At 51.6% G+C, this 21,661-nt stretch overlaps 1 protein-coding gene across 3 annotated transcripts in view; it reads left to right on the plus strand.

The window, feature by feature from the left end:
* CUX1 (cut like homeobox 1) overlaps positions 1-21,661 on the plus strand; it is a 352,323-nt gene that overhangs the window by 54,716 nt on the left and 275,946 nt on the right. For all 3 annotated transcript variants that reach the window (XM_034988568.1, XM_034988566.1, XM_034988567.1), the window contains exon 2: positions 20,491-20,601. In XM_034988568.1, the coding sequence (XP_034844459.1) occupies positions 20,491-20,601 (111 nt within the window). The remainder of the gene's footprint in view (positions 1-20,490; positions 20,602-21,661) is intronic.

Here is a 21,661-nt window from a genome sequence, read left to right on the forward strand (position 1 = left end):
AACATGCCATGTGGCCGAAGAGTGTGGACAGGGGAGAATAGGGAAGGATTCCTGGGGCTCTTGGGTTCAAATATTAAATTTGGGGCAGTAGTCTTTTATTTTAATTTTTCCCCCTAAATTCAACCAAATGGATGACATTTTGGTTTTTAAACCAGTTGGTGTGGGTGTTGAATTTCTGTACGGAGAACATCTCGTTTTTTTCGTCGTCTCTTCCATTGCGTAGCGTCCATAAACGTTAAAGTGCATTCCTTGTACCGCTTTGTTGTTGCTTCTGCTGTTAATGAACTGGGTGGCCATGGTTTGCTTCACATAGACTCTAGACTGGAAGCCTCATGTGGGTAGGGGGCGGTGCCCATTTTAGCTTTTTGTCCCCACAAAGGGACACAGCAGAGGCCGGGGAATCACTAGATCCTTGTTGAGTGAGTCAGATCCCAGGAGCGTCTCTTACGAGTTTAAGGGCGAGACTGTCCACATCCTGTCCCTTTCCTTGCTCTGAGCTGACTGGTGGCAAGCGGAGGACACTGGACTTCTTGAGAAAATGGCACCTAGAAGCGATTTGTTGGTCCGATTCTTTTCATTTTAGGTTTAGTATTGCTCCTTTTTCTCCCATTTGGTGAAGTGGTGTAATGCTTTAGCACATTTTAAATAAGATTACACAAGCTGCTGTTAGTTGGCATCAAGTGTCTTTTAATCTGGAGAGAAAATGTTACCTCCTTCATTTGCAAAGCAGAGTGTTTGTGGTACCATATTCCAGAGTGTCTTTTGGTTGTTCTGTTTTTCAAAACTTACTGTGGGCTTCTAATTACCCTCATTTAGACGACCAGGGCAGAAATTGCCACTTCAACAAGAAAATTTTGTAATGAGCCAGAGGAAATGGGCTCATCATTACTACATTATGTGCAGCCTAAAAATCTATGTGGATTTTTATTTCATGAGAAAGTGACTGTTTAATTGAAAAATGCTGTTAAAGTGTACTTTCGCCTTCCCATCAGTCGGTTGTTAATGCTTATACATCCAAGCTAGAGTCAGTTGAAATTGGTGCCCCTTTGCCAAAATACTTTTCTCCTCATTGCTTGTGCAGAATTCTGTGGTGCTCGATCTATTTTTGTTTAATTAGACCCTGCAAGAATATGAAGGAGAGCTGTATTTAAATTTTTAGACCATTAAAGGGCCTAAAACTCTCCTAGATGAAAGGCACAAAAAAAATTAACTTTAATATTTATTATATGGATAAAACCAATAGGGAGACTATTTCCAGAAAACCTTTTCTCTTGTTCCTTCTTCAGACGGCTGGCTAAGATTAATAGCAGGCCAGAAAGCAGGCATGTTTGCTACTTTTTCTTGTTCTGTTCCCAGGAAATACCTCGAAGAGGGAATAGAAACTCTCAGTCTCCTTGCATTTTGGGGGGCAGGTTATAAATTGGATAACTCACTAATACAATAAAATGGTGGTTGATAACATGGCCCTATTTTCCTCTCTGATGGGACAGTCCTCTAATTTCTGCTTTGATTGGGATTCCTTTTAAAATGGTAACCTAGAAAACAAAACCATGTGCAAAATACTTGCCTGGCAAATAGAAAGTTCTTAGAACCACCGGTTCCAGTGGCATCAAGCAGGTTGGCCACTGGTGCGAGAGAAGCTCGGTAGGAAGCGTGTCCAGGGCACGGCCTGTGAATATTCCTTTCATCGCTGGGGCAGCTATACCCAATGGGGCTGTGGGTTAGCGGGAGACTTTTGTAGAGTAACGGACAAGACCTAGTTGCATCAGGTGCTGATGATGGGCTGAAAGAAGGAAGGGGAGATCCCCGCCTGGCTTGAGCTCTCGTAGTCCCCCTGTCCGTTCGAGTCCCCAAACTGGATTGGCTGTTGTGACGGAAAAGATTGTCAGCACTATGTAAATGAGAAAGAGGGATGAAAGTGCATCTCATGCAGATAATTTCTGTGTAGATAATTTGCCATAAAAATTTATATTGCAGTCCTTAAAACCTTCGGAGATTTAGTCTGTCTAGGGAAAGGTGATTTATATGGTATTAAAACACTTTTTATGTTCCAGTCCTTTAGATTTAATGTTTATTGCCTATAAAAATGAAATCTTCTTGTGGATATTTAAAAGTTTTGGTACTGTGCAAAATATATATTCAAGTTAGAGCCTGAAACGCTTTGGAGATGTTGTAAATAAGTGGCAAATTCTTTGCTCCAAAGTCCGTGCAGCTGTCTGGGCCCCTGTCTGTGCTTTGCACACTTCAGAGGTTGCACAGGTATCATGCCTCGTCACCATGGTGAGGTTGCCAGGTAGGAAAATGTCTTATGTGGGGATTGTGTTGGGGGTTTTTTTCCCCCTTTTTTTTAATTAGCTAACAAGTCTAGAGGTATTCTGATTCTCTAGAAACTTATGCAAGGTGTGACCAGAATTTCATTCAGATCTGTAGCAGTACATGAATTATGACCCAGGCTTTAAAGGCTGGAAGTGCTTTGGTGATGCACGATCAAGTGCAGAGCCGTTTTTGGACTTTTTGCAGGCCCTCAGATTCATAAGTAATAGCACACTTTCGTGCTGGTCTTAAATAAAACCTTCACGGATAAATCATACTGTGGGGCGCCGTGCTGCTGGGGAGGGGAGGCATTTAAGCATTTTGGGGGGCTCCCGAAGGGTGTCTCTTGAACTAAGAGCCCTGAAGAGGAGGACCTGGCTTGACTGTTAAATTAAGATGTAGTCTCCGTAGCCCTAGAGTGTGCTTCTCCGGGCTGTCCCTCTCTGGATGCTGTCTGTGTGCAGAGTGGAGCTGGTCCCCAAAGTGCCGGGATGGCAGCTTGCTGAACCCTATGCACCAAGCGCCCATCCCTGGCTGAGCTGCGGTCAGCTTTCCAGCTTCCTTAGATGCTGGACATTTTAGAAATTACATGAGAAATGCTTTTCCTGGAGATGTGCAGGAAAAGGTGGAGCTCATCAGCAAGGCCACCCCATTATAAGCCGAGGTGGGAATCCCAGCTGCAAAGCCATTGGCGCCCAGTATCCGGGGTGAGCCTGACCCCGGGTATTGGCCGCTCTCTGTGGACCGGAGTGGCAGGAGGAAGAGACTGGGGCTGTCAGCTTTGGATTCTATTTGGAAAAAAGGAACTTGAGACTTTGACATTGCTGTGAGGGGGGGTGTTCTCACCTTTATAGCGCAGAACGTTTGTTCGTCCATGGGCAGAAGGTGTCCCTAAGCCTTGCTGAGTGACTGCCCCAGGGCCGGGCTGGGCTCAGCCTCTGAGTGGCAAGAAGAACCTGCTTTCTTACAATTGCAGGGGAGAACGACCACGGCCCCTGAAGTTCTGAACCCCTCACAGTGCAACTCAAGTGGCCCCCTGCAGTAATCTGTAGGTCAGGGCTCCCCTGTAAGAGAGCTCACTGAGACGGAGTCTTGAGGCAGAATCAGTTGCAGAGGTGCCTACTGTTGCCTAATTGTGGTGGTTACGCTGGAGGCCCAATGTGCAAGGATTCAGGGGCCGCATTTTCTCGTGTCACCAGTAGAATGAAGCAAGATACCTGTCTCAGGAGAGTATAGTACAGCCAACGACCTCCTGAGCTGGCCGTTAACTCATGCAGGCGGCCTTCCAGGCGAGCACAGTTGTTCACGAGGGTGAAGTTGGAGAAGAGGGTCAGCAGGTGGGTAGGTGTGAGAATAAAGACACACCAGTCACTGTGGGGACAGCCTCCCGCCCAGAGTAGGTGTGTAACCCGTATGCATTTGGTGAAAGGCAAATGGGTGTGTGTGGGGACAGTCCCCACCCTGAGTGGTAGGGGACAGAGGAACGCCACAGTCAGCCTTGTGTAAAAAGGGCCAGCGAACAGATGGCCAGCCTTGCTTGCCCAGCTCCGCGTGCTCCCTGGGAGGAGATGGAGCTCACCAACTTCCAAACTCTGCTCTGTCGGCGTGAACCACACTATCTGAGACGAATGTGAACACGCAGACTTCTCAATGACAGTGTGTGAAGCGGGCCGGTTACACAGCTACATCTACTAATATTTTTGGTATAAAGCGGTTGCTAAAATTAATTCCAGTCTGAAGCTTGATGAATTCTCAGTCATGGAATTAACAGGTTTCAAATGAAAAAAAAAAAAAAAAAAAAAACAACAAAACCCAAAAAACACAGCTCGATTAAAAATAAATGTTTATGCCAGAAATCTGGAGCCTGTCCCGAACAAACTACAGCTGAAGTTTTTCCACTTTAGAGGATTGGTTTGCCTTTTTGTTGTATTTGTGGGGAACGTACATATTTGTACCCGAAATGTACAGACCAGTAGCCCAATTGCCAGCCCAGTTCTCTCTTACGAGGAGTCAGTGTTATTTATCCTTTATGCCACAGGCTGGCAGGCTGGCCCCGGGAAGAGGCAGCCTGGCTCCACGGGGCCCCCGAGCGGACGGGGATGGGCAGTAAGTCACGTACATGGTACCGGGTGTGGGGTACCGAGCGCAAGGAAGGGGGGCCAGCCAGCACACCCAGTGCGCCTCGCTCTGCGTTGGTATCACGCCAACTATTTAGGACACCTGTGTGTGTTTCATTCTGTGTTTTTAATGGGGTTTCAAACTACCTGTGCCCACCTCTGTCCCTCCGGGCGACAGCACGGACTTGTACGTCATTTGATAGGAGACGTCTGTGTGGTTTGCCACCCTTGAAAGCTTAGCCACTCCAGGCTGTGCTCAGCCAACACAGCAAGAACGGAACAAGGGGTTCTTGATGAAGAGTTTGGAGATCAGCACTTAGTTCATTAGAAGATTTCCAATGGTGAAGGAGTGAGGCCCGCGCAGTTTTGCTGGTTTAAAGATCACACGTGGGTCATCGGGAGCAGTTTACTCTTTGGCTGCCCAGCTTCGATGCTGAATGACTGCCGGAAGGTGGTAGCACGACCAGCCCTGTTATCATCCCCAGACCTCCAGGGGTTTAGCTGTAGGGATTGAAAATTGAGTAACCAACTTCCGTTCCTGGATATATCCATGTAGCCACAGTAATGCAAAAAGCTGGATGTTACCCGTTTTTGTTTAAAAAAGAAAAAAAAAATCCTTACCCAGGTGTCATTGCAGTGTGGGTGCTGCAGACTGAACTGGCCTCCCTCCTCCTCCAGCTGTGAGATCCAGTAGCACACCCCAGGCTGGCCCGTCAGCCCTTTCTGGCAGCCGGCCGGCTTAGGGATCCAGCGGGGTGAGGTCACCCCGGGAAGGGCAGATGTACTGGGAGGGGGAAGCCCATTCCCCTGCTTTTAAACCACAAATATCTTTTGATAACTAGTAAAATTGGCAAGCGGAGTGATTGAAAACATGTGAGAAGTAACTGGATCTAAGTTTCAAGTAGTACATATTTGAAAAGTTTTCCCCAATGTAAAAGTTACTCTTTAAGAGCCTTAAACTAATAAAAACAAGGAAATTCCATGTTACGGCTGCCACTCGGCCTTTCCATTTTTATTCCAGCAGTCAGATTTGACAGGTCCGACGCCGATTGGCTCCAGGACCCCCGTGAGCATTTAAAGCCGGGGGTGTGGGAGGGTGCGGTGGGGGGTTTGGGGCAAGTCTCCACCGCACTTCAGTGCCAGGCTCCTAATTCCATTTTAGTATATCCTATTTTCTCTTCTTGGGGCAGCTTCCTGTATTTACTTTATCCACTGAAGCTGATTCAGGATTAATTTAGAGACAGTTCTCGTTTCTTTCCTTTTTCTTGATTTCCTCGCAGACTTCACTGGGCGGCTGCCCGCTCCACAGGCGTTCGGGCTGGGCGTCTCGCACCCTCGGCAACACTGCCCCTTGTCCCGTGGCTCCTTCGCTGAGCTGCCCGGCCTGCTCTTAGCCTCCCCTCCCTCCAGTCCCTTCTCCCTGTCGCTGCCAGAATGATCCTTCTAAAGAACTGCCTGGTCACTGATCGGCTGGAGAAGCAGCAACACTGACTCAGCAGAGTCGGATGCACATTCGGGGCCTAGGAAGGAGCCCTAGAGCTCTTGCCCTCTGTGCCCTCAGAGCCCACCGTCCCCACGTCAGCCCCAAGCCTGTTGCGCTTTTTGAGAGTGTTCTGCTGGCGTGGAAGGAGCAGATTTAGGCGCAGAAAATATTACCTTGAAAATGTCGCACAGCTGTGTGTTCTTGGTCAGGTGACCTTTACTGTTGTGTCCTCATTCATGGGCGGAAGGAGGATCGTAGGCTCACCGTGGTGATTAAAACAAGGGATGTGATGCACGAGTCCGTGAACTCTAGAGGCAGCTGGTTTTATTACCTCTGCCCGCCCAAGGCCTTCTGGAATCCTCCTCCTCCTCTCCCCCCTCCCGCCATGTGAAGTCTCCCCCATCCCTCAAGGCCACCTCCGATCCTGCCGCCAGGAAGTCGCCTCTCTCCCTCTCAGCTCCCAGGTCATCTGGGTACCTGTCCTGCAGCGATCTGCCTTACAGGATAGTCCAGTTGTTTTACTCAGTCAGAAGCTCTTTGCGCCCTAGCGCGGCATGTTGGCCCTTTGGCGCCCTGTCTTTCCCATGAGGAGCTCAGGAACTCCTCTGATGAGTGGATAGTAAGTTGACCAAGTGGCTGGGTGGGAGGGCGGCAGTTTCTTAGAGTGTTTGTGCTGTGTCGTGCGCTTGGGGGGTGAAGCCTTTGGTTTCCGGCCCTTGTCTCACGCAAGTGTGCAAACTTGATCCAGCTGTCTGTGAAACCGGTCATAGCCTTTCTTCTGGGAGTCTTTGGGATACAGGTGGATTCTTCTTGTTGGATCCCATTGGCCCTCCCCCAGTCCAGGTGCCCTGCTGCAGCCACACGTGCTGGGCTTTTGCGCTTGGTGCCTATGTACAGTTTCTTAAGTAAAATACAGGTGTCCGGCAGCCCAGTGGGACCCACTGAGCAGGCACTTAGGGACGGGCATAGAGGTAGGAAGTAAACCAGGAAATCCTCTTTTGTCTCAGCTCTTGTTGAAAATCTCGATAAAATAGGGGCGCCTGGGTGGCTCAGTCGTTAAGCGTCTGCCTTCGGCTCAGGTCATAATCCCAGGGTCCTGGGATCGAGCCCCGCGTCGGGCTCCCTGCTCTGCGGGAAGCCTGCTTCTCCCTCTCCCACTCCCCCTGCTTGTGTTTCCTCTCTCGCTGTGCCTCTCTGTCAAAAAAATAAATAAAATCTTAAAAATAAAAACAAAACTCGATAAAATAAATATGTTGCTGCACTTTCCAGAATTAGTAGAGTATATGGAACATAATTGATTGGTTTTGTTTGTGATCATTGAAGATCTTGATTATCGTTGCGGATCTGTGGCGATATTTCCTTTGTGTTTACATTAGCCTGGCACGGAAGGACCCTGGCTGGTGCTGGTGTGTCATGTGGGGTGGGGCAGTGCCACGGGCAGAGAGTGTAAGCGAGGCCACTTGGGCAGAGCCGCCTCCTGGTGCTGCACAGGCGACGTCTCAGTATCACCAAGAGGGCCAGTGGGGTGGGGCAGGACGTGTCCTTTTCTAGATCACACTCTGCTGGCAGCTGCCGTTCGCTCCCAAAGCAGAACCCTCTCGTCGCAAGAGGCACAGCCCGTAGAGAACCAAGAACGTGGGGTACAGAGAAATGTTATTCCTGGGCCGAAACAAGTGGCGTCTATGCAGTTAAGAAATGACACATGGAGTCAGGAAGAACAGGTGCCGAGAACCTGAACTTGGAGCAGTCGTGGAGAGAACAGAATGCTTTGTAACTGGCATTAACTTCCTGCCTGAAGAGCCGTTCCCAGGGCCGAAACTCTTGGTTTTGGCTCAGGCCATGATCTCGGGGTCCTGGGATTGAGCCCCGCGTCTGGCTCCCTGCTCATTGGGGAATCTGCGTAGGATTCTCTCTCCCTCTGCCCCTCCTCCCGCTCACATCCTCTCTCTCTAAAATAAATAAATCTTAAAAAAAAAAAATAGAACCATTCCTTTGCACCCCATCTGGCCCTGAGACCATGGAGTCAAGCCCTGGGATGAAGAGGGGACTGTTAATGCCGGCGCAGAGCTTGGAAGGCGTTGGGGGCTGCCCTGGTTGAGCGTGCTGCATTTGGATGAGTATCCAAACCCCACTGTGTAGTTAGTAGTAGTTTGTTGTGATTGCGCTTATCAATTGCGTGTGTTCGATAGTTAGCTACAGCTCTTGAGCTGGCTCTCTAAAGTCTGAGTTAAAGAATCTCTCCAGCTCTTTTCCAGAAAGTTCCGTGGACAGGATGGAGTGTAACTGATGACGGGAGTCGTCATTCCAGTGCCCAGAGTGGGCAGACTGGTGGCAGCACTTGGAGGGTAGCTCATGGGGTGGCCCTTTTTCTTCTCTGGGTATCCCATCCAGCTAGCACAGCTTGCGGCGAGACTCTTGGAGGATTTAAATGGCCCCCTTCGAGTCCCATTTCTGCTCTAGGCACCGGGAGCCTTCATGTCGTGTCACCTGTTGGTGCCCCGCACCCAGATTTCCTGACAGTGGCCAACAGCTCTGGTGCCAGGAGAGAGTGAAGGAATCACAGGCGACATTCACATTCTCTGCCATACGAGTGTCATTCTGCCGGGCCATCTGGCGGGCAGCAGTTCTCAGCCAATGGCAGGATGTTGTAAACCTTGCTCGCTGAACATGGCACCAAAAATCTTGAAAATTAACTGCAAAAATAAAATCAAAGCTGGCTCCGCGGTGACATCTCTTGGCCTGACATACGCAGCTCCGGGGACGCGGCCCCGCATCGCGGATCGATGCCTGTTAACTGGTTTGGTTTTCCCCAGGAGCCACTTTGGTATCTTTTTTTCTTTTTAACTTTTCCTCCTAAATTCTAGGCAAAAAACCCCACAAAAAACCATTTTGAGAGCTTTGGGGGAGTTTTATTTGTTAATTAAAATGTGAGAAGGGAATGTAGCTACAGGTAGAGTTCTGGTGCAAGCCACAGCTGTGATTTAAAAAAAACCCAACCTGACAGTTTCAAAATGAAGTTATTAGCACTTCACCTATAACTGTGATAGCTTTTAACTTTCATGATCTGTCTCTTCAGCGCGCCCCCCCCTCCGCCCCCGTAGCGTACAAAAAAGGCTTAAGTGAGGACGTTGGAGGATACTTTACCCTAGCAGAAGAGAGTAAGAGCTACCATTTTTGTGGAGCCTTTTTAACTTCCAAGAGATTTTCTTATTCTTCATGCCTTGTGGTTTTCCAGCAACCCTGTGAGCCTGGGTAGGTGGTGTATTTTACAGATGAGCAAACCAAGGCTCAGGGTGTTTTGGTGACCTGGCGATTTGCAGCCAGGATGGAGCCTGGTCTCCCAGAAATTCTCCAGCTGCTCACTTCCTAGGCCTCATCCGTGCCATAAAAGACGGGGCTGTATGGAAAAATCACCCACGATTGGGTGACAAGTCTTCTCCCACTCACAAAATAATTAAATGAAATGGGCTCTGATTCCGATAATCAGATTCAGCTGATTGCCCACCAAGCCCGGTCATATAATCCTACTGACCCTCGAAGCGGCTCCGTCCCAGCACAGGCACTGGCCGGTTGGCTTGGTGCACAGCCTGTCTGTGCCGGCAGATATTTGTGGCTGGGATAGCCCAAACAGAGAGGCGCGCGCGGGCGAGAGCTGCAGGGCGGTGGATGGCTTTGCCGCCAAGCGTTTTCCCAGAGAAGTAAAGGGAGTCGTTGCCAGAGTGGCTGGTGCCCTAACAAATTGATTCCTGCCAAACAATGGAAACAAATATTTTCAACAGACCGAAATTTTGGCTCCTAAAGCATTCAAATTAAAGGCTTTATTTCTGAAACAAATACTTTAGGAGGATAACGTTTACCAGCATAGATGAGATCAGAGTTTTTCCTCCTGGCAGGGGCTTAATTATTTTTTGAGATTAAAACACGTTTTTCCTGTCCCTGCTTCATCTTTGGCCCATGACCTTCCCTCCTGCTGGCTGGAGAAAGTCAAGTGTGTTAAGCTGGGGCGCGGGGCAGGGGCGCCCCTGTGGTTTACTGCAGAGAGCCTCAGCTTCCATGGAGATGGTCCTCCAGGTCTGGGTTCGGCTCTCTCGGTCAGCTCCGCTGACCCCTTCGTGATGCACTTGGGGCCAATCCTACCAGCCACCCGTCAGTTTCATCAGTCTGTTAAATGTCAGTTGTGTAACAGTTAATAGCTTCCGCCTCAGAACCCGGAGAGTCATTCTAGACCAGCGCTGTGTGGTGCGTTGATGGAATGGTCTTTGTCTGTGTCATCAAGTGTAGTTGCCACTGGAGCTCAAAACGTGGTTACGGCAATGGAGAAACGGAATCTCTAATTTCAGTGGACCTAGCCTCATGTGGCTCGTGCAATTCCCATTCGTCCCCCTACTTCAATTAAGTGTCCCCTGGGTCCAATTACTTGGTTGACAGGCCAGCCTCTCTGCGTTCCGAATGCAGTTGTGGGGACTCGGGGTGTCTGTTCTCTCTGACACCCACCCATCTCCTGTCCCACAGCCAGAGCTAGACCACAAACCCCCGGGATCAAACTTTTATGGGTGTTTTAAAATTGTGACAAGTTCTCATGTGGTTTGAAAACGCGTCTCCTGATGTGTACTAAGTGTAAGAAGGACGATGGATGTCAGGGAGTCCCTATTCCCTGGACATCTGTTAGCAAGGTAAGGACATCACTTACCTGCCCAGCCTCAGTCTCCTCATCTGTGACGTGGGATGAACAAAGCTCCTGTGGCTGCTTCTCTTTCAAGTTCAACCCAAGGCCCACAGGCCTGGGAGGCGGGGGGAGGGGGAGGCGCTGCCAATAGGTCGGACCTCAGCAGCCCTCCTCTGTCCCCCGTGTGAGTCCCGAGGCGGGGGGTGGGTTGGGGGGGTGGGACGTGCAGGCCGTGGCCTGGGGAAGCACAGAGGAGGCAGAAGACAAGGCGCTCTCAGCCAAGGAGGCCCTCGCTTCAACCCAGGAACAAGACGGGGGAGAAAGCGGTAGCGAGCCCAAGCAAATGAGGTAACTAGACAGCAAGGACAAGGTGGAGGGGCCAGGAGAGGAGGAAGGAGGGCTTCTTTGGGCTCTCTGGAGAAGTCCAGGATGGGAAGGGGCGAGCACTCCTGCCATGTGGGGCCATGTGTGTCTACAAGGCAGAGGCTGGTGCGAAGAATTTAGTTTTGTTTTGTGATAGAGCCAAAGAGAACGGGAAAGAAGGCTACTTAGGAAACAGGCATTATTATAGCTCAGAACTGGGCAAATATCAGCAGTTTTCTCTGGCTTGGTCAGTATGTAAGGCAGAATCCGTCTCGTTTCGGGTTAAAGGCGTCCTTCCGTCTCCCTGCAGCAGTCCCCCCACCCCACCCCCCCACCCCCGCCACGTGGGCTTCCGATCCGTCTATGTTTCATTATGCATCACCGAGACACCGTCTCTCACGTCTCACTGTTTAAATGAGAGTCTGGCAAGTATTATATGTAGCGCAATGCTTGTTGGATACATCTGGCATTTTTGTCTTTGCATAGTGGGTTTGCAACGGGGTGAAAAACAACAAAAAACAAAGTCTTGGTTCCCTATTGAAATTTCTCCATCCCAAAGAGTTCACAAAAAAGGGCTTGTAGGAGAACTTTGTGTCCGTAGCCTCTGTTAGGCCAATGTGTTTGTTTTTATTCACTTTTATTTTCTGAGTCGGTAACGCATTCACTGGATTGAAGATTCTGTTTAAAAAGTAGACACTGAGACACCTTGCCTGCGCCTCTGTTCGCTCCCACTCCCACCATCCCCGGGGGTGTAGCCTTACAGGCAGTAAGTCTATGTTGGAGTAAATAAATCGTTGCACTTGAATTTCCTAGATCAGGAACTAATACAGGTCATGTCCCAGAATTGGGAACTATTGAGTACGTATTAGACAGCCAGTACCATCTTCAGAGTGAAAGGAGCACGAGGGAATAATCTTTATACAAGGTGGGATCAGCTTCAATAGGGAGAGGAGAAGAGAAACTACCATAGCCATCGTAGTGGGCGTTTTACCCGATTTAATCTGCATGGCAGCCCCATGAGATGTGTATTAGTGTCCTGTCCCCACTTGAGGTTAGATAGCTCGGCTGGTCCGTGTGCACGCTGGTCCCCCAACACACCACCCTGCAGGCACCTGCTCCCCATTGCCGGCCCCAGAGATCCTGTCTTTCTCCGGGGCTGTGTGGGAGCAGGAACCCCCCTCGTGGTGGGAAACCAGTGCTGGGAGTACAGCTACTGGGCTCTGCGGATCCGGCCAGGAGGCTGCGTCCTGTTCCTTGGACTCTGATCTCCAAGGTGGGAGAAGACGAGCTGCACTGCACAGAGATCTCAGCAAGGGCTGGAGTGCACGCACGGTGTTTCTGACTCATCCCCCCGAGAGCTAGAAGCCTGAACTATAGGCAGTCCCCTTGCTTTTGTCCACATGCCCACCTCTCTGTTCCCTGAGTCGGAGAGCCACAGGGTGTGATTAACCCAGAGAGCTCACCTCTCCGTGGCCAGCATTTACTGAGCCCCTGCTGGGAGCTGGGCTCGGCACCAGCTGCCCCGGAGAGCGCTCTCCCTGCCCTGGGAAGAGCACTCGCTCCCCAGGACCCCTCCTGGGGTCTCCTTCTGGGGGCCCTTCCCACAGTCAGGGGAAGAGCCTCGACAGTGAACCCCAGCTCTGCTTTGCTGCTGCCTACTTACCCTGAAGCACTGTTGGGACGGACTCTTCCCACCCGTGTTCCCGTTCTGCATTCTTCACATGGAGCTCAGATGCAGGTTGCTTCCTGGGCTGCTAGGAGAGCTTGCTAGGGCGGGGAGGAGTCCCTCTTGGGCAAAATGATCCTAATTCTTATAAACTGGTACCATTCTGAGGCTCGACCCAGGATCCTTGGAGGCTAAGCAAGAAGGGAGTGTGGGTCTCCTCCAGGCCCCCCTGCCTCCTTCCATCTATCTTGCCTTTCAAGAAGCCAGCTCTGTCAGCCTGACCCCCTCCTCCTCCTCAGCCCCTAGTCTCCTGAACTGTCCCAGAAGATTCTCTGCCATTCATGGCCTCAGTGCTTATAGCCATCTCTCTTTCTGACCGGAAGCCTTGCAGTTGTTAAATTTGTCCCCTTTCTGGTATAATTTTGCCTTTTTTTTCCCTTCTTTTTTAAAAAGCTTATTCTTTCATTTGGCAAATATTGACTGCCTACCTCTGATGTACCCCAGCACCGTGTGAAGCGCTGGGAATTCTGCAGTGAGCAAAAGGCAGGCCCTGCTGGAGCTTACGGCCCATGGGGAGACACACTGACCTCGCACTTTGTACGCACATACGGAATTGCAAACCAGAGTCGCTGCCCACCTTACAGTCTCTGCCTTGGTGGGGTGGAAGGGGATGGGGTTGGGGAAATGGTATTCAGTCAGAGATCCGACAGTTTGATGGAGGGGAGCAGGCATAGGCCTCCAAGCAGAGGGAAAGGCTGGTGCTCAGGGTCCGAGGGAAAGGAGGGGACCCAGCCTTCTGGGGACATCAGAGGAAGGCCAACGTGCCCTGCTGGTCTTATCTGAGGCCCCCTAGGAAGCCACTGGAGGCTCTGAGCAGGGAATGACAAGCTCAGATCTGGGTTGCATCCCCTCTCCTGCCTCTCCTGGAGGGTGTGTACGTGTCCTGCCCCCCCACCCCCGTACAGCTCCCCCAGCTCCGTGGTCGCTGGTGCCCCCAGGGAACACAGGGCACCTAAGTCTTAACATCAAACGGCAGCTCCGTGCAACTCCTCGATCCCTGCCTTCCCTGCCTCCTTTAGTTGTGCCATTTTTCTCCATTCAGTTCATCCACGGCCCCTCCGTGGATGGGGTCCCTACTGAGGTCCGTGTCACTTCTGTGGCAGGTGTGGCTTCCTGCGTGGGAGTGCTCACTGCTGGCCCCCGCCTGCCATCACATGACAGAATACTGTAGCCGTGACTCAGACTTAGGTGGCACTCGCGGTGAATCAAAGATCATGAGCGGGAAAGCGATGGGTGAGGACCAAGTGTCTGCAAAGGGCACTTGGGAAATGTGGAGTCAGACTTGGTCTTATACCTAAACTTACAAAGTAAGCGAAAGTGGTAGCATTTACTTTGGGTGTTCTGCAAGGTTCTCCTTTAAATATCGCCCTTGGTCAGTGCACACACCCACCAACGGAACAAAATGCACTTCCTGCAGCTCCGTGGGGAGCACTGCTCTAAAAGGAATGGGGAGGGGCATTCTGTGGTCTTTATCTGTCCCTCAAAGCCTGCATCCCGTTACAGGGGAAAGAAAGGAGATTTGGAAAGATAAATGTCATTATAGTTAGGTGCTCAGAATTCAAAAGGAATGAGGGGGAGAAGGGGCGAGGACGTCACCGCTGGCCACTGCCTTGCTCGTCCGTTCTCCTCCCAGGATACAGAGTGGTACCTGTGTCTTGTATTCTGTAGAGCCTTCCAGAGGCATCTCATGTACATACGAGCACATGAAATATGTGCACACCTACCTCTCCACTACGGTGGCCATCTTGGTCACTGTTGGTGGACAAGTTTGGGGAAATGGCCTTTATGTTTCTATTTGAACCCACTTATTTCCATGTTGGCGTGTTCCTCTTGGGCCTCTGCCACCCCCATCCTGGGGGGGAGGTGCTGACCAGGCTGCTGGTTCCTCTGAGCCCCGTTCTTGGTCTCTGACAGCACCTTTCCCACTGGTTGTGCCAGGGACTCAGTGAGCCCCGGGGGAGGAGAGGGAGGAAGAGGAAGAGGAGGGCAGTGGGGACCAAGCCCCTCCCACCCACAGGCTCCAGCCGAGATGGGCATCTTTCGAGAAAACTTGGAGGGCTTTCTTGCTGGGAGTTATGTTCTCCCCTTGCAAACCTCTGCTCTGTTTGGGTTCCACGGACCCGGTCCCTTCTGTCTTGTTGCTTTTCTGTGCCTGCCTGGTTCCTTGGCTGGACCGTGGGCACCTGGAGGTTGGAGTCGGCTTCTGATTCATCTGTACCTCCCTGGAGCCCCCGACCTGGGTGGCAGACTGAGTTCGGGCCTGAGGTCAAGTGCGTGGCTTGGATAGTACAGGATGGTACGTGCTCTTGAGGGAGCACGTCCCATGCTGCGAATTGAACATGCTTTATCTCCGTTACCTCCAGAGAGGGAATGTCATTTGCCCACAACCACACAGGATACAGCAGGGATGGAACCTGGATTCCAAGCCAGGCTTCTCTGAGGCCACCGTCTGAAGGGTCTTCAGATGTTCTGTGTAGGGGGCTGGGTGGGGGGTGGGGGATGACAGAAGGAGGCTGGTAGGTGGCCTTGGGCCCCTTACAGCCCTGTCTTAGCCAGAGCAGCTTCCATTTGTCCCCCTGACCCTGTGGCTAGAAATGAAGTAGAAAAAGCCCCAGGGACTACCCCACTCAGAAACTGGGGTTGCCTTTCTCTTTTTGTTTGAGTCCTCGTGGTTTCACTGATAAAGCCATTTTGAATTCGTAGTCAAGATTTGCTGTTTGATTAGCTTGCCAGGTGAGCCTGAAAGAAACACCAGATGAACTAACTCTTTGGATACAAGTTACAGACGATAAGCAGAGAATACTTTCCTTGCTCCAGCCCAGGGGTGCTGGGGGAGGGGGCCCACCTCCCCAGGCCCAGAAGGATCAGGGAGCTGAGGCAGGCCTAGCCTGGGGGCTTTAGGAGGGGAGCCTCACAGAAGCCCTGCAGATGCCCCCCCAATTTAATACAGGCAAACAGCTGACATACCTACTCTAAAGGCGAGCAGTTTCAAACCGATCAGTGACATTCTGAAGACTGGTTTTCTTTGGGAAAATTTTCTTTTAAATTCGGCCACTATTGGCACTTTTTAATTTTTGGTATTTAATACATCTTTAACACTTGGCTGAGAGGCTGGAGTTCAGGCAGAGAGAAAGTTAAATGTTAAGGAGCTGTGCCCTTTGAGGATCTGTCAGAAATGTTGAAAAAGCATCCTGGAAATTCTCATCAGTGAAAAAAGCAGGATTGCAGGCATCCACAGCCATGTGGTAGCACCCCCCCCCCCGCCCCCCCATCTCCCGGCAAGGGCTGTGCCTGCGCCCGTGGGGCCTCGGCTCCAAAGCCACTGGTCTTGCTCTGGACCTCGTCACCTCCTGGCGTCCGTTGCCACTAGATGACTTAGAACAAAAATTGCAGTTTCTGCATCCAGGTGCCTGTCCTCGTGAGACGCTTTCCCAGGACAATTTCTGCCTCTTTCGGCCTAGTTGGAAGTGCCCGTGTGTTCCGAGGCCCCACGTTTTTGCTGCCAGCCTTGCCACCTTCCCATCCCTTCGGACCTGGGGCTGTCAGATGTTTAGAATATTTCTACATCGTTGTGGAGGGGACGCCCTCCTCTGCCCTTCCCTGGGAAAGTTCTGGCCCGGGTGAGCGGTGTTTTCTGTAACTGGCCACCTCCTCCTCGTTCCTAAGCCCAGACACTGGCCAGTGTGCAGCACGTTGTGCAAGAAACAGCTGTTGTTTTGACAAAGGACGGGCTGGCCTTACTTTTTGAATTACCAGAGTGAGTCAAGAGGTCATCTATTCCAGGCCTTTGCTCCTGGGCAGGTGGACAGTGCAGACCGTGAACCCTCGTGTGTGGGACGCATGATGTAAAATATATTTCTGTATGTAAACCTGTATTTTTTCACATGAGCAGGATTTAAGAAAGGAACATATAGTACAGTTTTTCCAATTTGGTAATATATGCACATGGCTAAAATACTCAGAAGATGTACACTTGACCCTTGAACAGTGAGGATTAGGGGCACCGACCCGCAGCATAGTCGAAAATCCACGTATAACTTTTTTTTTAAAGATTTTATTTATTTATTTGACAAAGAGAGAGACACAGCGAGAGACGGAACACAAGCAGGGGGAGTGGGAGAGGGAGAAGTAGGCTCCCCGCTGAGCAGGGAGCCCGATGTGGGGCTCGATCCCAGGCCCCGGGGATCATGACCTGAGCCGAAGGCAGACACTTAACGACTGAGCCACCCAGGCACCCCCGACATAGAACTTTTGATGCCCCCGAAACTTAACCACTCAGGACCTATAGTTGACTGGGAGCCTGGACCAATAGCATAAATAGTCGATTAACTCGTACTTTGTATATCACATGTATTATATACTGTATTCCTGCAATAAAGTCAGCTAAAGAAACGAAAATGTTATTAAGGAAATCATGAGGAAGAGAAAATACATTTACGGTGTTGCGCTATAAAAAATGCTCACCTAAGTGGCCCTGCAAAGTTCAAACCCGTGTTCTTCGAGGGTCAGCCGTCTGCTGAAGGGCAGGTCCATCTCCCTCCCCCCCCCCCGCCCCCCACCCAAAGCCTTCTCAGAGCCAAGCAGTTACAAATATCTTTTGTATCTTTCTGGAGACAATCAAAGCTTATGTAAGGATATGTATAGATACCCTTTCAAACAATACTAGCATTGTTTTTGCACTTTGCTCTTTTTGCTTAAATATATCTTGAAGATCATCCCATCTCCTGGTGCATATGGGACCTTTCTTTTCTTTTCTTTCTTTCTTTCTTTTTTTTATTCTTATGTTAATCCCCATACATTACATCATTAGTTTTAGATGAAGTGTTCCATGATTCATTGTTTGTGCATAACACCCAGTGCTCCATGCAGTATGTGCCCTCCTCAATACCCACCACCAGGCTAACCCATCCTCCCACCCCCCTCCCCTCTAGAACCCTGTTTGTTTTTCAGAGTCCATCGTCTCTCATGGTTCGTCTACCCCTCCGATTTCCCCCGCTTCATTCTTCCCCTCCCGCTACCTTCTTCTTCTTCTTTACTTTTTTTCTTTTTTTAAACCGTTATCGAATGATCCTTGAGTGGATACGTCGACGCACTCTTTGTTGGATACTTCAGTTGGTTCCCAGTTTTTGCTTTCCCCCTTCCCCTTTTTCTGAGGTTTTAGTGCTTTACGGATGTGGGGACTCTCCATGCTCTTTTTTTTTTTTTTTAATAAGTGATCAGTGACTCAGGGACTGAGGGTTCTGTATTTTAGGCCCCCACTGCCACCTCCCCTAAACCCATTAAATTCCCTTGTTAATGTGTCATTATATTTGACACTTTGAGAATAGGCAGGCTGGGTAGATAATAAAACAGTATTTGGCTTATGTTTAATAGCTGTCTCTTCTCTGCGTTGTCCCAACAACCTTAGAAAGCCTCAGAAGGTGTCCTTCAGAAGGACTCGGTGGTGGTTTTGCAAGGGACCCGGTCAAGGATCGTGAGCCCCAAGTCTGACCAATCAAACCCCGGGGCCGGGCAAGCGCAGGCTCTCCTCCTCGCTGTGCCAGTCTGTTTTCATGGTGGCGGGTGGTGGCGCCCTATTACATTAGGAGCCTCCCGTTGGTTTCTCATGTGGGACCTGCGTATGTCTGCACACGTGGGGAAGGGAGTGTGGGGGGCCCGTGGCGGGTCCCCAACAGCCAGCAGCAGGTCACCCCAGGCGCACTGGCCCCATGGCTTTGTGACAAAGGTGGGTTTGCTGCCTTCCCTCAAGGGACCTGTCCTGGGCTCAGCACTTCTGAGTTGGGCTTTCTGATGGACATGCCCGTGGGGCTCCTTGGCACCAGGCTGGGCTGGACTCCAGTGAGAGGGACATGTGGGGACCCCAGGGCTCTTCCGTGCCTCCCGTGGCACTGCCCCCACCGTCCCCACGCCGGTCCCCCTGGATGGGAAGGTGAGGGGGGGGTCAGGGCCAGGCCCCACGGTCACCTCCGTGCCCCCCGCATCCAGCAGTTCTGGCTGGCTGGGTGATACCCCCTCCCAGGGAGGAGGGTCCTCCTTGAAAGCAGTCCGAGCTCTTTGTTTTTCTCCACGTTTTCTGCACCTGCGGGCGATGGGAGCAAAACGTCAGCTCTACTTTTTCTGTCCTGTTTCGATACTGGCGTTGCTCCCACTTCTTGGAGCCTTGGTTTATAACTTCTGCTGCTGCCGCTTAAATATAGCCGCCTAGGCCCTCCTCCTGAGCAGATTGTTTATATTTTTGAAAAGCCTTCTGCTGATCTGCGATTGCTCTCTCTTCGCCGTCTCCGTCCCCGCACCGCCACGTCGGTTTTGGTTGCTCTTTTTTCCTGCCTTCACTCGACTGGGATGCGTTTCAAATGTGGTCTATCAAAATGCGCAGTGTTTCCCTCTTTTCTGCAGTAGCTTTGACATCTGTTCTTGAATCCCAGCCCATGTTATTCTTTTGGACTTGTTTGCCCAAGATTTGCTGCCATGCCAGGAACACGAAAGGGGAGAGCGTGGGGGGGGGGGTGTCTGTGCCCCCTCCCCCACCGCCCTCCCCCCTTAAAACTGTCTACAGTTTCCACGTTGACAGCACGCTGGACGTTGGCTCCAGTGCCCTGTCGTCTCGTCTGGCAGGGGCCCCCGCTGTCATGTGCGAGTGGAGCGCCCACCAGGAGGCCCTACAGACCTGCTTGGGTGACTTCCGCCCAAAAGGGAAGCAGGTGGAACTTCGCGGGGTGGCTGGGGGTGTGGGGAGGACTCACAGGCTTCCTGGGCATCTCTGGAAGGATCTCTGTCTCTGATGCCTCTCGCCTTGCGGTCTTCGATTGGGTCCTTGCTCTGCTGGGCCTCAGGGGAGGGGCCGCACCGCAGAGAAGCCACCGGGAGCAGCCACACTGAATCCTAAGCAGAATGTGTCTTTCATCACGAAGGCCACTCAGCGAGCAAAGGGGCCTTTCGGTGACCACAGCCGCGTGTCCTTGTGCCCCTGCTGTCAGCCAGGACACCACTCTGGGCCCATCTGCCGCAGCCTTGTTTGAAACCGGCCCTGTTGGCAGCGTCTCCCAGAATTCCCGAGGCCAGGGCACAGGTTCTCTGATGCTTGAGTGTCATTTTGTCACGTGGGCAGAGGTCCTCTTACAGGGGACCCGCTCCTGGCAACTCTCGGGGTTTCAGTACGAGGAAAATAGTTGGAGGATAACAAGTGTTTCCAGGTGCCTCATTTTCAGACTTGACCACATCCTGCAAATCACAGTTCTTGGAAATTGCCTCTTAAAGGTCCCTCCTGAAAACGAGTAACAGGTTAATTTGGATAGTCCTGGACGTGGTGCCTCGCGTATATTAGGCCCACGGTAAATGCTGTTAATGAAAGCAAACCAAGTATCACCACAAAAGATCCCAGGCCCACACTGTTGAAGACAAATAGATTACCCCACCGAGAAGCCCAGAGTAAAGCCGAAGAACCAGGGCGCAGAGATGGGGCAAGAAGGAACGCTTGTTACGAACAGAGATGAGCCACTCCCGGGTGGGATGGCACCTGGGCCTCGGCCTGACTCAGGGTTTAGGAAAGAGAAACAGTTTGCGTTCGGTCATAGAAGCAGACACTTGTGAGGTGCGCATGGAAACAGGGCACGGCGGGCTGAGCCAGTTTGGTGTTCTGGGACCAGCACTCGGGCTGGAGGGGAGCTGCCTCAGTGTCCGCTGCCCCCCCCCCCCCCCGCCCCGGAGCCTAGGATCCCTGGGGCCACGGGGGCCTCTCCTGGGTTCTGGTCAAATGCAAATGTGATCTCCTCTGGTACGCAGCGCGGTGACAGTCTCGTCCCCCCTTTTTGTGTCTTCACAGAGGGAACTCGATGCCACCGCCACGGTACTGGCGAACCGGCAAGATGAAAGCGAGCAGTCTAGAAAGCGGCTTATCGAGCAGAGCCGAGAGTTCAAGAAGAACACTCCAGAGGTGAGGCCACAGTACCGCCCCGGTCTCGGTGCGGGGTCTCCCCGTCCCCGTCCATGTCCGGGAGCCGTGTTGTAAGCAGACTGCGTTCTCCTCTGCGGGCTGGGGGACCGGGGCGCTGGTGGGCTGTCTGGATGCCAGGAGGCACGAGCTCATTCCAGAGGCAGACACCGACCCAGTTGGGTGTTTGCGAGCACGTGGCCAGTTGGGTGGCCCATCCGGGCCTCTGGGCCCCCGCGCTCCTTGCCCACGTCTGTTAGCACGCCACCCCAAGTCCTCAGGAGCACTGAGCATAGTGGGATGGGGTGTGGGGGGTCCTCAGAGGGCCCCTTCCCTGGTGTGGTGGGTGGCTGCACCCATCTGAGGATGCAGTGTGCCGATCCTTCCTGTAGAACAGACATTTAGCCTGGTAGGGCCTGTTAAACGCTTCTGTTGCCTGAAATACGCTTTAAAGGGCACTGCAAACGTGCTCCTCACGGGCTTTTTTTTTTTTCCCCTTGTAAGTACATGTTTGAAAGGCAGTGTTTAGGGGGGCTCGGGCAGCATTTTCCTAGTCTGTTGCCTAGGCCTCTCGTTCCCTCAGTCCCTATCAAAGGCTTTGTAAGACGTGAAAAGCAAGGAGAGTTTGAAAGACAGTTGAACAGATGTGGGAATTGCTTTCTGGGAGCTCCTGCTGGTTTGCCCCACGATGGTTCTCGTGCCGTGGGCCCTCGCCCCAGCCTCCTGCACCCTCCCCCTCAGGTGAGAGCGGACCGCAGGTGCCCACGTGCCTCTGTGGAGGACAAAGGAGCAGGTCTGGAAGGAAAGCTGCCTTCTGGGAGGCATGCCTCTGATTTGCCCAGTATTCCTGAAAAAAATGATACGCGATTTGAACTTTTAAAAGTAGACTCGTTTCCGGTGTGCCAATGTTCAAGGGCATGCTGTTGTCACTCATTTTGGGAAACAAATAATTAACCCTCTATTTTCAGAATAACTATTTGGGGGAGAAAACAGGATAGCCCAATGGGAAGCAAGGGGGCTCTCCAGGGGCAGATCCCCTTAAGGGTTTTAAATTTTAGACCCG

The sequence above is a fragment of the Mirounga leonina genome, unplaced genomic scaffold (genome assembly GCF_011800145.1).
Source record: "Mirounga leonina isolate KUSES-001 unplaced genomic scaffold, KU_Mleo_1.0 Mir_454, whole genome shotgun sequence".
Lineage (NCBI taxonomy): Eukaryota > Metazoa > Chordata > Mammalia > Carnivora > Phocidae > Mirounga > Mirounga leonina.